Source organism: Pleurodeles waltl, chromosome 2_2 (assembly GCF_031143425.1).
Source record: "Pleurodeles waltl isolate 20211129_DDA chromosome 2_2, aPleWal1.hap1.20221129, whole genome shotgun sequence".
In the NCBI taxonomy this organism is placed as follows: Eukaryota; Metazoa; Chordata; class Amphibia; order Caudata; family Salamandridae; genus Pleurodeles; species Pleurodeles waltl.
In genome coordinates this window covers 1,016,138,128-1,016,153,060 of record NC_090439.1, presented here as the reverse complement: position 1 = coordinate 1,016,153,060, position 14,933 = coordinate 1,016,138,128, and the positions used below count along the sequence as shown (strand labels likewise).

At 39.8% G+C, this 14,933-nt stretch overlaps 1 protein-coding gene across 2 annotated transcripts in view; it reads left to right on the top strand.

Moving 5' to 3' along the window:
• Positions 1 to 14,933, top strand: part of ADCY8 (adenylate cyclase 8) — a 915,978-nt gene that overhangs the window by 623,475 nt on the left and 277,570 nt on the right. Inside the window, exons 8-9 of one of the 2 annotated variants that reach the window (XM_069220762.1) lie at positions 4,904 to 5,101; positions 14,134 to 14,234. In XM_069220762.1, coding sequence (XP_069076863.1) covers positions 4,904 to 5,101; positions 14,134 to 14,234 — 299 coding nt within the window. The remainder of the gene's footprint in view (positions 1 to 4,903; positions 5,102 to 14,133; positions 14,235 to 14,933) is intronic. The other variant, XM_069220763.1, reaches the window with a different exon arrangement.

The window sequence follows — 14,933 nt, the reverse complement described above, 5'->3', positions numbered from 1 at the left end:
TTATTATGTCACCAACTAGAATCCCTTCTGGAACCCTGGTAAGAAGAGGGGAGAGGAAGGTGGGATGCAGAGTGAAGGGAAACAAGCTTGGAAGCAATCAGCCTAGGTGTCCTGTCCCAAAAGAAGAAACAGGACAAATTGAGCAGCTAGAGAGTGTAAACCTCTTATCTGTCAAAAACTTGGGGGTTAGTAGTACAGGAGGGCATCATTCCCAAGGGTATACCAACCTGCTCAACCCTAATTGGCACAAGATGTGGCAAACTGAACATGGATGTGATAGTATGCATATGGAGCCTAAAATAAGGTATGTTGCTCTCTTGGCGAATTTAACCCGGACCTTCTTTGTCTGTTATCTCTATAGCCTAGGAATTCTGATGATTGGTTTCTTTCCCTTCTATTCCACATGTAGTGCTTTTAACTATTTTACATGCATAGTAAAGTTGTAAAATGGAAAGAGATATATGGATGGATTAGGTTAAGTATTTGGTGGTAAATGATGAACAATTGCCTCAAATTTTCATGGCCAGTATTATTACAGAATGAGATATAAGCAGGTCACAATTACGGCAGCAAGAGAATGACCAGTTAGTTTCTGTTGGTGAGAACAGCAATGAAACGCCCAACATCTCATTGCTATACACTAGGAACAGAGGCAGCCCCCAACACACAAAGACAGCCTGGAGGATGGCCATGTTCAGGAAAGTGATGTAAACCAGTTTCTTACATGAAAGGATTTGTACACATGTTTAAAATTGAACTCTTGGGGCTTCATAAAACTAAGCATAAATCAGAAAGCTTATTAACAATTTAAATACACCTAGACAATCACAAAGGGAGGACAAAACGAATATTCATCTGGAGATCTGCTAAGAAAAAAAACATTATCGAATGACTATTAAACAACTATCTTATGGTTCCAAAAAGCTTTTCCAGTTAATTCTGAATAAATAGATTTGTTCTCTGAACTGGTACATCAGAGGGTCACTCTGTGCCACATTCACCATTTCTAAAATTCATGTATCAATCCTTGGTCAAGCTATATTAGCAGAGCTCTCCACTTTCAGATGAGACATAAACCCACTAGTGATCTGGAAACAGAGGGGAAATGACCTAGCCCTGATGTGAAGGTACCACTATCAGCAATGCAGCAAAGGAATGGAGGCAGAGTCCAAGAAAGCACCACTCAGGTGCCCACCTTAACTGATTGTAGCTTAGTAGAAAATACTCCCAGATCTTCAGGGAGCCCTGTGGGTTGGACCCTGCAATGTTTAGGGAGACATCATCTGTTAGCAGAGCAGATTACTGCTGCAATGTAAAATAAATGGATAAGATATGGGCAGAAATCAAAACAAAATACTTTGAAAAACATGAAAAAATATTTTTGTGGATTTGCCCCGAATGCCCTCATGAATGATGGCAACATTACCCCAGCGGTTTATTTGACTTACAAGTCAGCTGCAGAGCAAGTATTCATGGTGTCCTTGGAGTAGAGACTTTTTTTTATCACTCTCCTATGTCTTCTCTGACCGTTGTATCACATTTGGTGCTTTTAAGTGCGGCTTGACCCCCATTTTCTAGTGCCCTTGTGGGTAGGTGGTCAACATCATGCAGGACACACTTCCTCTGTTCGTGGCACACTAATCAGACCTAACCATAAGACAAGAAAACAGTGTATAAAATCCTTAAACTGTGCCACCATCTCAGGAAACAGAAAGAACCTTTGTTAATTATTTCCCTGGTATCCAAGTTTTGCCTTGGGCTTTCGGGGAAGAGATTGTAGCTCCAGGTTAACTCTAGGGAATGTCCTGCAAAGCCGTATGACTTAGAGGATAAGCTTTCCTTTGAAGTGATTCTTTCCAACTGTGAATTGTTCAATTAATGTTGTGGGCTATTAAAGCCGGATCCCATGAGTGCACATTGATTGTTCGATGCTTCTCTGTTAATATACATTTGGGTCACTTATGAAAACAAATAACATTTTCCAATCCAACTCATTTATGCTTTTCTTTGAGAATATCAACTACAAAAACTTTGCCTTAGAACTTTCCATTGCTGATATAGTCCAGCGTCATCATGATTATCGGAGTGTCCTGCCTGCACATGCAAAAGGCATTAATGCAACTTTAGCACCATGAAAGTGTTAGCGCTTTCCAGGTGACAAATTCAGGGCCAAAGGAAGCGCTTCTCTGGATGGACCAGGAGGGGTGAATCCCCCTAGGATGTTGGTACTGCATGCCCGAGCCTGGTCACTCATCAAATCCCTTCAGTAATATGTGAAGCACAATAGACTCCACAAGAACAGAGAATAGTTTAGTTTCAATCGATGAAGGTTTATTAAAAGTTAATGGATTAAGAAGCCAAAATCAGATTAGTAGCAAATAATTATCAGAAAACATATGGTTAAATTAATATGCAAATCACATTAAATCATAGTCATATATAGCAGATGAAGATCCAGCCTTTGGTTGCCTCAAAGGGACGGACAAAAGAAAGTCAGTCCTCTCTCTGAGAGAGTACACTAAAGTCTTCTCCTTTATTCTGCTCTACCCTCACCTCTACTCAGTTCAGCTTTGACCTAAAGATACACAAATTCTGTCCAATCAGGTTAAAGCGAAATTATACAAATACACACACTAAGATTTCTCAGGGTTTTCTTGCAATACAAACTTCTATCTGCTTCCTTCAAACATGCACCTTCTGAAACTAGATAAGCTATATGGAGCGGTCTGCAACAAAGGGGGGTGTCTTTTGAATGCGCTGTTCGGTAAAACATTCCACAATATCCACAAAAAGCATTTCTTCACATGGGAAAGAAGTACACTGTGTTCAACTGCATTAGAACTCCAGCTTGCTTAGAAATAAAATGTTGATGTGTCACAAAACAAGATGTAATCAAGATTAAACATTTTGACATTCAGGCCTATATTACCTTTAGTCAGTCTAAATGTGAATTAACACAACTTCTCTCTACAAATAGCATTAGAGTGGCTACACATTGTTGTTGTGTTAATGCAAACATTTAATATAGGAAAAAAGTCTCCGTAAGGAATAGTCAGGCTTACACTGCACGGGGTTCTGCACGCAGACAGCTGTATTCAGCTGTAGAGCATCGTGTAAGTAGCTGGATTGGGATAAACAGGCCAGGACGACAGGATCCCACTTCTGAACTGAAATGTCTTTCCACACCGAAAATGGAATTAATTAATGAGCTTGCTGACACATTTCGGTGCATTCAGACGCCACAACCAAACTCTCAACTCTTTAACGTCGAGTGTTCTGCAGTTCAATTTTACTCAGTTTCATGATCCTTGGTAAGGTGATTTCTAATTTCACCAATGACGGGCACCTGCCGAATTGGAGTAAGGCAGCGTCTTTCATGGTGTTCAGCACTGATCCCAAACAGTGCATCAGCTGCTGACTGCTTCGTACATCCTGCAACATCATAATGTACCTCTGGCGGGAACATAGCACCACCAGCTCCTTGTTGTTGGGGGCATCAGTGACTCAAATGTCGCTCAGTTGTATTTACTACCAGCTGTCATTCAGCTTTCACTTAAAAAAGTAAGTGGACATTAGTCCACCAAGCTGGCCAACTACAGGTCTCACTGGCTTCCGATTAAACACTAGGCTTAGCCGTGGTACAATATTGTTCAATGCTGGCTCATTTTTCTATTCCTTTCTTGAGGTTTAATCAAATCTGCAGGCTTATACGTATCCAAATGAACTGGGATTTGAAGACATCTCTTCACTTGGATACGGATGGAGAAGGCTTACCATTCCAGGCGTGCTCTGCACAGCGCACATTAGGTCATTTTTGCACAGAGCCATGACTTCCTTTGAGCGAGAATTTCTCCAAACGTTTTACTAATTTTCTGTACAATTAGTGAGCCATAAAACATGTCTGAAAAAAGCTCTTGAGCATGGTGATCACTATCACATCCAGAGGTATTGTAACCTTATTTTGAATGCGGCACTTTTTAAAATGTGGTTGTGGTCCACTGAATTTCTAAGTACTTCACTTGGTTTGTGAGATGAGCAGATTGTCATTTTTAGGTTACTGTCTAGTTGTAACTTATTAGAATATCTGTGTGAATATCTGCTGGGAGTTTGCAAGCCCACATGTGTTAAGGAATAATTGCACTGTATCTTCGATTCCAATGGCCTTCCAAGTGGAAATCCTGAAACTGAACAGTTGATGCACGTCGGGGTCTCTGGTGACACTGTAAAATTATAGATACTATGGTCTCTAGAGCATTGATCCCAGTCTAGAACATAAACATGGTCACAAGATGTCTACCAAACTGGGGTACCTCTCGACTTTTGGGCTTATTTCTCATTGGGTTATTTAGCGACATGAACATTTATCTGAAACATGTCATAGAGGGCTGGCCTCCTTGAGCAACTGAATAGTTAAAATCCCGCCTTGTTTCCAGGATAGCTGCATAAAACAGTTATGAGGTCAAGTTTCATAAAATTAATTTCTTTGTACATTATTTGCATAGACACTCATTCTGGAAACCTAACAGGATTTCGATATCAGATGACTGGACGAGGCCAGCCCCGGTTTGTAATTTCACCTGTGTTAGCCTCCTTAAAGTGATGCACTTGTTTCTTGCGGGTGGACGTGCTTGTGGTATCATTGTGCCACTTTAGATTTCAGCTCTATAAAACATTGACTTTTACGTTGTCAAAGACAAAGCCCATGTAACTACGAGACATGAATGCACCCATCTTTTTTTATGTTTCTTAGTGTAATGTAGAGTTATTTTGAGTTTTGTAGATTTCACTTGAATGAATTGCATGGAATGCTGTAACAATTTGCAATGCAACATGACTGAAAACATTGCAGTTTTAACCAGAGGGGACTAGCAGGTTTATTCTGTTTGCATGTGCTTTCCCCTAGACTCTGGCTGCTCTAACAAGAAACTCAATAAATCTGCTTCCAAACCATCTTGCACAAGCTTTGCATGTCCAGTCTGGGCCTGAGGAAATTAACAAGAGAATTGAGCACACCATCAACTTGCGGAGTGGCGATAAATTGAGAAGAGAGCATATCAAGCCTTTCTCACTGATGTTTAAAGACTCCAGCCTGGAGCACAAGGTAGCTGGGTCTTGGTAGCTGCTTTTTCAAATCAAATTGTCTTAAATGTCAGCAAAATTTGAGGCGAGATAGCTCTAGGGCCATATCGTGTTGGAGTTTTAATTTTAAGTGTGCTAAAGGCCATAGGCAAGGCGCGTTGCCGTGCTATTGTCGCGTGGTCGTGCTGCTGATTGACTTGCCCTCTGATTGGACACACATTCCCTGTTTAAGGGGATTTTCAAAAACACATGGTATAAAGGAGTGTGACATGTTGTAACTAATGTTAAAAAAATGACCTTGTGCAACTTGAATGTTTCTATTACAAGAAAGTTCCTAGAGGAATTGAAAATACACATCGCAGTGGATTTTATTTAATAACATTTTGATATTCTGTTCTTGTGTTCCCAAAGGCAACAACTAGACATTTAGCCAAACTCCAATATGTGCCCACATTCTGCTTTTATTCAGCTTATCTGATTGCGGTTTTGAGTCGTGCATTATCTCAAAGTTTTACTAGGTGTACCAAAGCAAATGTAGCACTCAACTAGTCATGTCCCGAAAATACATCTTACATAGGTATGTGTTAAATAAGACCCATGTAATGCCTTTGCCCTCCGTTATGATTTAGTTGGTTTTAGTGGGCATGCAGAATGACTTGTGATTTTATGTTGGCCCAGCAGACTTGCCTTTGGGTCCCAGAACCGGACTCCTTCAATCTTTCTTCCTACTGCACTCGAGTCGAGTTTCAGGTAGTGTATGGCTTTTCTGTTCACAACCAGTGGTGACGGTATTGGGTATGATCTCATTGAACATGGAGATGAGTGGACCAAGTTATGAAAACTGTACATGGGGCAGCTTTGTACTAGAAACAATCTAAGCTGGACTACACCATGACCATAAATGGTAAGAAATATTCTGCACCATATCAGACAAACAGGGACACACAACTGCATGTGTGTGGTCTGCGTAAATCATACTTCGCTTTTGCCATAAACCTATGGGCCGAGACATAGAGAAGGAGCGCTTTTCGTGTTGCTTAAGTTGAAAGATTGTGAGTGTCTTGCTCCAGGTGTTGCTACCAGGATTCATTCTATTCCAGTATAGGGCAAATTAGGTCCAGGACGTTCAAATCCATGCCAGAGTTTGAGGATTACCTCTGGCTGCGTGAATGAATTCCTTCTGGCTTCAATATATGTAAATATATCTTATGTGGATATCTTAAAGATCCCACATAGATCCAGTCCTACTGGTTGTATGTTTGATACCTCTGATCTCTTCAATTCTCCAATGACAAAACATAAAAATAGGACTAGACCTTAACTAAAAAGATTATGTTTTTAGAGAATCAGATCTTTTCTATACCTTGACCAAATTAAAAAAGTTCATAACATTGACTTTAACAAAAGACTGTGGACATAAAATCTGATGCTAGTCATGCTGTATAACTCCACCTTGAGAAGCGAAACTAGAGCAGACCTTATCAAACATCCTTAAATGCTTAGCAATACATTTTGCATTAAATTACTAATAACGTATCTGACATATTGTTTAAAATGTTAACCTTGCATGTGCCTGGCATGTATAATATTGGACCATTCAGCTCTGCATGCATATTTGCACGCCACTCAAATGGATATTTGTATTGTTTAATCTTATTGGAATCTTCATTCTTAATCTATTCAGTTGGGATGTACAAACAGTAAACATATTGAAAGCTTTGGCACAACAGAATATACACATTTATGAAACATTAGTAATACTTATTGTGAGATTTTGGATTATTAATTTGAAAGGAGCGATGCCATAATACATAGGGTGAACAGGCAACCCAGATTTCCCGGGGCAGTCCCGGTTTTTCACCTGATGCTCTGGCAGATTTTGGCCAATTTGGCTCATTTCCCGGTTTTTAGAGGAGTTCGACTGAAAACAGTGAGGCCCCTCTTTTAGGTGTTCTAAAGATGTTCTAGTTAGCAGCAGTTATAATTAAGCAACTTAACTATCAGGTATGATGCTAGTTTTAAAAATGACATTGTATTTATTTTCTTAGTGCCTCTTCTGTCTTTCCTATGTTGACGAGAGCTGTGATTCTGCGTCCCTCGGTTAATGTAAAATTGTAGTCCTTCCATATCTGAAAAAATGTCCCTGTTTTTAGTTCTCAATATCTGGTCACCCTAACAATACCTACAACATTTTGGGAAAAATACAGTATAGCTGAAAAAATCTGGACTTAACCTCTGCTAGCACAGAGCAGCAGGTTTTTTCACAGAGAAATGCATGATAGGTATTAAGTAGCAACAAAATCATATTTCGATCCAGAAAAAAAAAAAAAAACATTTCAAGCCAATTAATAAAAGGAGTGAAATGCAATAATAAGAAAGCATAAACCAACAGTCTAAGTCAATGGTAGAAGTAGATCAGAAACAAAAAAAGCTTTGAGTCTGACCACAATAGAGCAGGGGTCAAGTAAGCCTAGCTGGTCACACTGGTTCATAGTTTCAACCCAGGATGTAATTCTGTTTTTTTTTTGCAATCCAACCTCCTCCAGTGAGACACGGTGATATGCTGCAGCTGGCGATGACCCTATAGATTATGATACGTTTAGTTTAAGTTCCTGCTGAAGCTTTCAGTTTTGGTGAGAAAAGCTTCAAGTGGAATATATCTGGAAGCTCTAAATACCAATGTCTCTCTACCATTACGGTAACTTTGCCAGCTTGTTACAGTGGCAACATTTATCTTAATACTTATTCATTTTTTAGGCTTGAAATTACCTGCAGGGGCAAGGCTTTATACTGTGGCCAGAAAGAGATCCACGAGGCAAGATATTTTCCACACGAATTCCAACTGAAGCCTTTCTTGTATCAGAATGCTCCATGAGGTACTGACCTGTCCCCCAGATATTCAAAAGTGGTTAAGTCTTAACATTCAGTAGGTCATTGAAAACATCCTTCTGGTTACACCTTCAGTTGCCAGCCTTCCAGAAAGGCCTCATAGGGGCCTAGACTTACTCTGAAAAGGAATTACCAGGTTCCACCGTAGTTCTCTTTCAGCTTAGTAGCTGGTTCTTCCATATACGGATAGCCCTACTTCAGTCTCTTCTATTTCTGAAGCCAGCCAACTGAGTCTGCACATTTAGTCCTTGGGTACAAGTAGAGGGGCTCTCAAACCTCGGCCCTCCGTTCAATCAAATCCAAAGAGAAATTGTTCCTTTTGATTTCTCTCCATGTCCACTTGTTTTCTGAAGGGCTGGTGGTGGTGGAAAGCTGTTATGAAAGTGCCCAACAGTTAGCGATTGGTGACAACTTCTATTTCATCTCTAAATTATTCCCACAGTCCAGTCTTCCTATTTTTTCAGCAGTTCTTGTGTTTTCATTACAGTATGCTATACCAAATGGCTTTGTTCAGTGGTTTCTGTGAGGGCAGAAACCCTGTTCCCCCTATCCAGAGCTATTAAACTCCACACAGGGGCTGCCATATTGAAATAAGGATTCACATCCTGACAAATTATCACTAACTGGCTCTGGAAAAAATTGTATCCCAAACGGTGTCTTGCAAGGTTCCCAGCTCAAAAGCCCACACTATTTAGTGTAATCGTGTAATGGGCCTAATCAGAGCCTTGTTCTTTGGGATGTGTTCATACCTTATCCCCTCTTCAAAAATCAAAATAGAAACCCACTGGCTACTTCTTCCAGTCTTCCTGCCATCTTTCCCTGGTCTATTGTATCTGAGGAAAGTATTTCACATCTCACCAGAGGGATAATTACTGTCAGAAGAGCTGATTTATGTATTGGTAAGTCTGAGAGTCAGCACAAAACAGCTTTAAATAAAAGCACATTTACTACATATTAAGCAAAAAAATATCTTCAGTACAGAACTAAGTTTGTAATAAATATTAACCTAGTACTCGGCTGGTCTCAGTAGTATTTTATAAACCTGATTTAAGTAACTTTGTAGATACATACAGCATGGACACACTATTCTTAATATTTAGTATGCCCCACTTTTCTACATAAAGGACCAAGCCTTGTAGGTTACAAGACACACTTATGGGGGAGCTTGGCACCAGTTTGCACTTCTATGGTCATACGTAAATCATTAAGCAAATACCTGCTAATAATCTTGATATTTAAATGGATCTGAAGAATATAAAAAAGTCAACAAGTAAAAAGATTGTTGATTTCAACAATAATACATTAACACTAATAAGATGATTTGCATTATCTAGTCATCCTCGTTGTAATTGCTTTAGGAGATAATATTTTGGTCAGTCTTGTGTCTTCCATGATGTACCCATGTTCAATTGTTTGGCTGAGTGTGACAGTTGAGTGCAACTGATTCCAATGCAATTTTGTTCAACAGAATCCCACTGTAGATCTAAAATCAGCCTGGAAAGAAAACGCTCTTTATTGTTTATTTTATTGTATTGCCTCATATTAGGTGATTAGATTGCTCCATGTTTTCTGATGCAATACTGGTACTGCTGTCAGCATGTGTTGGCCCTACTTAGCCCTACCTGAAAAAGCAAATGACGGACATGACTATACTCTATTGACCTCTGATTACTTGCAACAATCAGATAAGGGAGTCTTCCAACTACCTATGCAACAGCTTTAGTAAAGCATCTGTAATTTGAGACACTTCACCTGATATGCATTTATATGTCTATTACCCACTTCAGAATACCTGCTAATAAGAAAACTTACACTTAAAAGTAGGAATAATTCAGAAGCAGGGAAGTAATAACATGCAAAGTCTACCACTATTTGGATACATATCAAAACAGGCGAACATCTGAAGCAAAATGCTCGGTTAGTTAAAAACAATAAACATTTGAAAGTGCAGCATCTTTTATCTCACTGAGATTGTATGGGAGCCGAGAGGCGGCAAATTTCGTACCATTGACTAAAGAGAGGTCTCAGAACCATGGCCATGAAAAATTATTGGTTTGCTTAAACCCTCATTGGAAGACACTTGCGATGGAGGTAAGCCAGCTTGACATCTGGGCCTTGCGATTTGTAGGACCTAATGATCGAAGTGATAAAGTGTTGATGCTTTATGACCCAAGCAGACAGCATTGATACCATCAATCATAGCTCATGCTACAGTAGCTGCAACCCTACGATCACAGTTCACGCAGATTTGTAGATACAATCTTTGGAAGGGTCACTGAGGCACAGTAGCTTCTTCCTTAATAAGAAAGGGTAATATGAACTTCATGAATATCTCATGTTAGGCTGAAATTCCTTCATGAGTCAGGGTTCTAAAAAGCCGCCTTACTCTGCCTTTTTGCCTAAAGGTTTTGGCATAACACATATTTTGTGAGTTTTTCACTTACTTAATAAGGTTTCTCTTTGAAATTGTATAAACTTTTCAATGTCCCCATTACGTTGTGTTTGAGAACAGTCAATACATTTTGAAAGAAACTTTACTTGTGTCTTCTGATGGCACACTACTTAACACCATTTTCCTATGTGAAAAACTTAGGATTTAATTTTTGTTACATGTCATTAATTCAGCAACTAAGCACTTATTCATTGAAATCCTCTTCTTTGCCTCATTGGTCTTCAGAAATGGACTACAGAAACAGTATGAACCCGAGTCTTCTTAATAGGCAGTGTAGGAGAATGCAAACAATGCACAAATACCATTGGTTTGCCTCTCAAGTAAAGGCGGTAGGTGAGAGCATGCCATACCTTGGTTGGAATGCCTTTACCAACTCCCAGTAGATAAGATTATCCTACTTCAGTTATGTCTATATAAACAATGAACTTCAGGTTCACCTTTCTTTTTCACCAAGTCTGCATCTTACATCAGTGAGAAGGAGCTATCATGAGTTTAGAAGATGTTATGGTTGTCTTTACCACCCCCAGTTTGGAGCATGAGGCCAATATTCCATGTTAGCATTGCTACTCAATGCTCCACTACTGTTCTTGAAATCTGTGAGAGCTTCTTCCACCCATTTGCTTTGGGTAGGCTGAGTTGACATCAAAGTATGTTCTTACAAAAGAAAATCTAGTGTATGAGGCCCTTCCTCCTCATCAAAACTATCTTTAGCTCCAATCGAGGATTTCAAAATCAGTCAGTTTCTGCAGTGTCGCTGATGCGGACACTCTTACCCATGTAGGCTTACTCACATATTACCTCCTGAAAAGTAGCTTGGGGATTTTTGTTTCTTTCAGTCTATAAAACATACTCCGCCTCATGGAACCGCTAAATGGTTTTCAGAATAAAACTCACTCATATCACACCTGCCTCCAAGGTCTTACTTACAATCACTTTTATTACAGGGAGTGCAGAATTATTAGGCAAGTTGTATTTTTGAGGATTAATTTTATTATTGAACAACAACCATGTTCTCAATGAACCCAAAAAACTCATTAATATCAAAGCTGAATATTTTTGGAAGTAGTTTTTAGTTTGTTTTTAGTTTTAGCTATGTTAGGGGGATATCTGTGTGTGCAGGTGACTATTACTGTGCATAATTATTAGGCAACTTAACAAAAAAAAATATATACCCATTTCAATTATTTATTATTACCAGTGAAACCAATATAACATCTCAACATTCACAAATATACATTTCTGACATTCAAAAACAAAACAAAAACAAATCAGTGACCAATATAGCCACCTTTCTTTGCAAGGACACTCAAAAGCCTGCCATCCATGGATTCTGTCAGTGTTTTGATCTGTTCACCATCAACATTGCGTGCAGCAGCAACCACAGCCTCCCAGACACTGTTCAGAGAGGTGTACTGTTTTCCCTCCTTGTAAATCTCACATTTGATGATGGACCACAGGTTCTCAATGGGGTTCAGATCAGGTGAACAAGGAGGCCATGTCATTAGATTTCCTTCTTTTATACCCTTTCTTGCCAGCCACGCTGTGGAGTACTTGGACGCGTGTGATGGAGCATTGTCCTGCATGAAAATCATGTTTTTCTTGAAGGATGCAGACTTCTTCCTGTACCACTGCTTGAAGAAAGTGTCTTCCAGGAACTGGCAGTAGGACTGGGAGTTGAGCTTGACTCCATCCTCAACCCGAAAAGGCCCCACAAGCTCATCTTTGATGATACCAGCCCAAACCAGTACTCCACCTCCACCTTGCTGGCGTCTGAGTCGGACTGGAGCTCTCTGCCCTTTACCAATCCAGCCACTGGCCCATCCATCTGGCCCATCAAGACACACTCTCATTTCATCAGTCCATAAAACCTTAGAAAAATCAGTCTTGAGATATTTATTGGCCCAGTCTTGACGTTTCAGCTTGTGTGTCTTGTTCAGTGGTGGTCGTCTTTCAGCCTTTCTTACCTTGGCCATGTCTCTGAGTATTGCACACCTTGTGCTTTTGGGCACTCCAGTGATGTTGCAGCTCTGAAATATGGCCAAACTGGTGGCAAGTGGCATCGTGGCAGCTGAACGCTTGACTTTTCTCAGTTCATGGGCAGTTATTTTGCGCCTTGGTTTTTCCACACGCTTCTTGCGACCCTGTTGACTATTTTGAATGAAACGCTTGATTGTTCGATGATCACGCTTCAGAAGCTTTGCAATTTTAAGAGTGCTGCATCCCTCTGCAAGATATCTCACTATTTTTGACTTTTCGGAGCCTGTCAAGTCCTTCTTTTGACCCATTTTGCCAAAGGAAAGGAAGTTGCCTAATAATTATGCACACCTGATATAGGGTGTTGATGTCATTAGACCACACCCCTTCTCATTACAGAGATGCACATCACCTAATATGCTTAATTGGTAGTAGGCTTTCGAGCCTATACAGCTTGGAGTAAGACAACATGCATAAAGAGGATGATGTGGTCAAAATACTCATTTGCCTAATAATTTTGCACTCCCTGTATGAGGAGGAGTGTAATTTCAAACCATTGAATGTTCTGCACTTAGGACATAGTAGCAACATTGCTAGCTACCTCAACAAGGTTTTCTGAATTTACCGTCTACTAGATCACCTAACAAGGGTGAAATTACACTCTGCAAACGGTTTCTTTGGGATCAACTGAAATCTTGAGTTCAGCAGTTCTGCAGGGAATGAGGGTCTTAAAGAACTTCTCCATGGACAATGATCAGTTTTACATTTATAACCCTGATATATGATTGGAACTGTGATGACGTAGACCAATAATTGTTGGTGTTCATGGTTAGACAATGCAGAAAGAAGACATCACTGTCCTATACCTGCATTATTTGTTTGACTGCTGGAGCTCCGCATCAAGTTAGTAATTATTATGCAAAAGAAGGTGGAGGGATAGCACTTATCTTATATACCACTCTTTAACATGGTCTGGCACTATATCTGTGCCAACCACACACGGCCCGCACCAAATGGATACTTTAGGAAAAAGCAAATGCAGTAGTTTAGCAAGGATTCCGTGGGCTCTGGTACGAGCTAGGAAAATGTCCCCTTTCACTGCTGTTAGGCTGTTAAAATACAGCAATTATCAGGGTTCAATGGGACCATCAGGACTCTGGTCCTTAGTGCCACTGCACCTGCTGCACCAATAGCAGCTACGCCCCTGGGTAAATGTATTTTTGCGTATATTAATTTGTGCACACACTGATAATTTTTTGTGCTTATATATATTTTTTAAATTAAATCTCAATGCTTAAAAAAACTCCGCCTGGAGCTGTTAAGTACATGAATTCCTGCATTGACAAAAAGGTACCCTTTGGATAGGAAGGAAAAGTTTTAAAAAAGCGCATTTGTTGCCTTTGAGATTACTGATATTGCAATTCAAAATAGTTGTTCTTTCCTAATAAAATCGCTGTAATGTGTGTTTTCCACTCTTCATTAGATGCCCCGCCCTAATTGTTGCAACACAAGCTAAGCACGACAAACAATAGCTATAACTGCAATTAAATTTATTTTGGCTTTAGCTCACTTTGTGATGGTGTGTTGTGTGGGTTTACTTTCCTAAAGTTTCGTTTATTTAAGACCCTGTCATGTTCCAGATTTTCTTGCTAATTTCCCAGTACCTATGTTTGAAACATAATTGCTTTTTGAACCGCGTGTAATGTTGCAAACAATTAATCTTTGTTTTTGTATTTCAGTATTCTCAAATGAGGGACGAAGTGTTCAAGTCAAACTTGGTGTGTGCTTTTATTGTTCTTGTCTTTATCACGGCTATCCAAAGTTTACTTCCTTCTTCCAGGTAAATAAAGGGGCAGAATCTCGTTGATTGCCATAATGCTGTCGTCACGAAAGGTCACCTTATATGTAGAACTTAGGAACACCCTCCTCCTCAGAGGTATACAGAGGCGATGCGTACTATTTACTCCATAACAAAAGTTGTAGTAGTCAATGGAACGTGTTTGGCGTTGCCACATTCATGTAATAAGAGGTTATTAGAACATTGTCTGTTTAAGCATTTAAAGCATGGGATTTAACGCTAGATCTCGCAAATTTCACTGGTGCCATACAACCTTGCATGGCGCTGCTTAATTTTGCTCAAGTGCCGGAGAATTTTACAGCAACAATCAATGTAAAACTCAAAATTGGCACCACATGACCAGTGCAAAACAGTTAATTCAGTGATTACTCAAAATTGCTCAGCACCAACTCAAAATTGTTCCACACCAGTGCAAGAGGTTTGATCTCCCCCACTGCGTACTGAGTTACCTTGTCTTGAGGATGTGAATCTCACCACAAATCTGGTATTGTGTTTGAATGCATTTGCCTACACTCGGCTAAATCAGGAAGCAAACTGGAGGGGTAGAATCTGCATGATTCATGGGCATTTGACATATAGGCTGTTCTGACTGTCTATCCACTTTGGGGCTCTAATGGATGTCCTTATTGACAGTGGTTGAAAGTTTCCCTATGGCAGGATCATTCTGACTAGCTGCTTTCA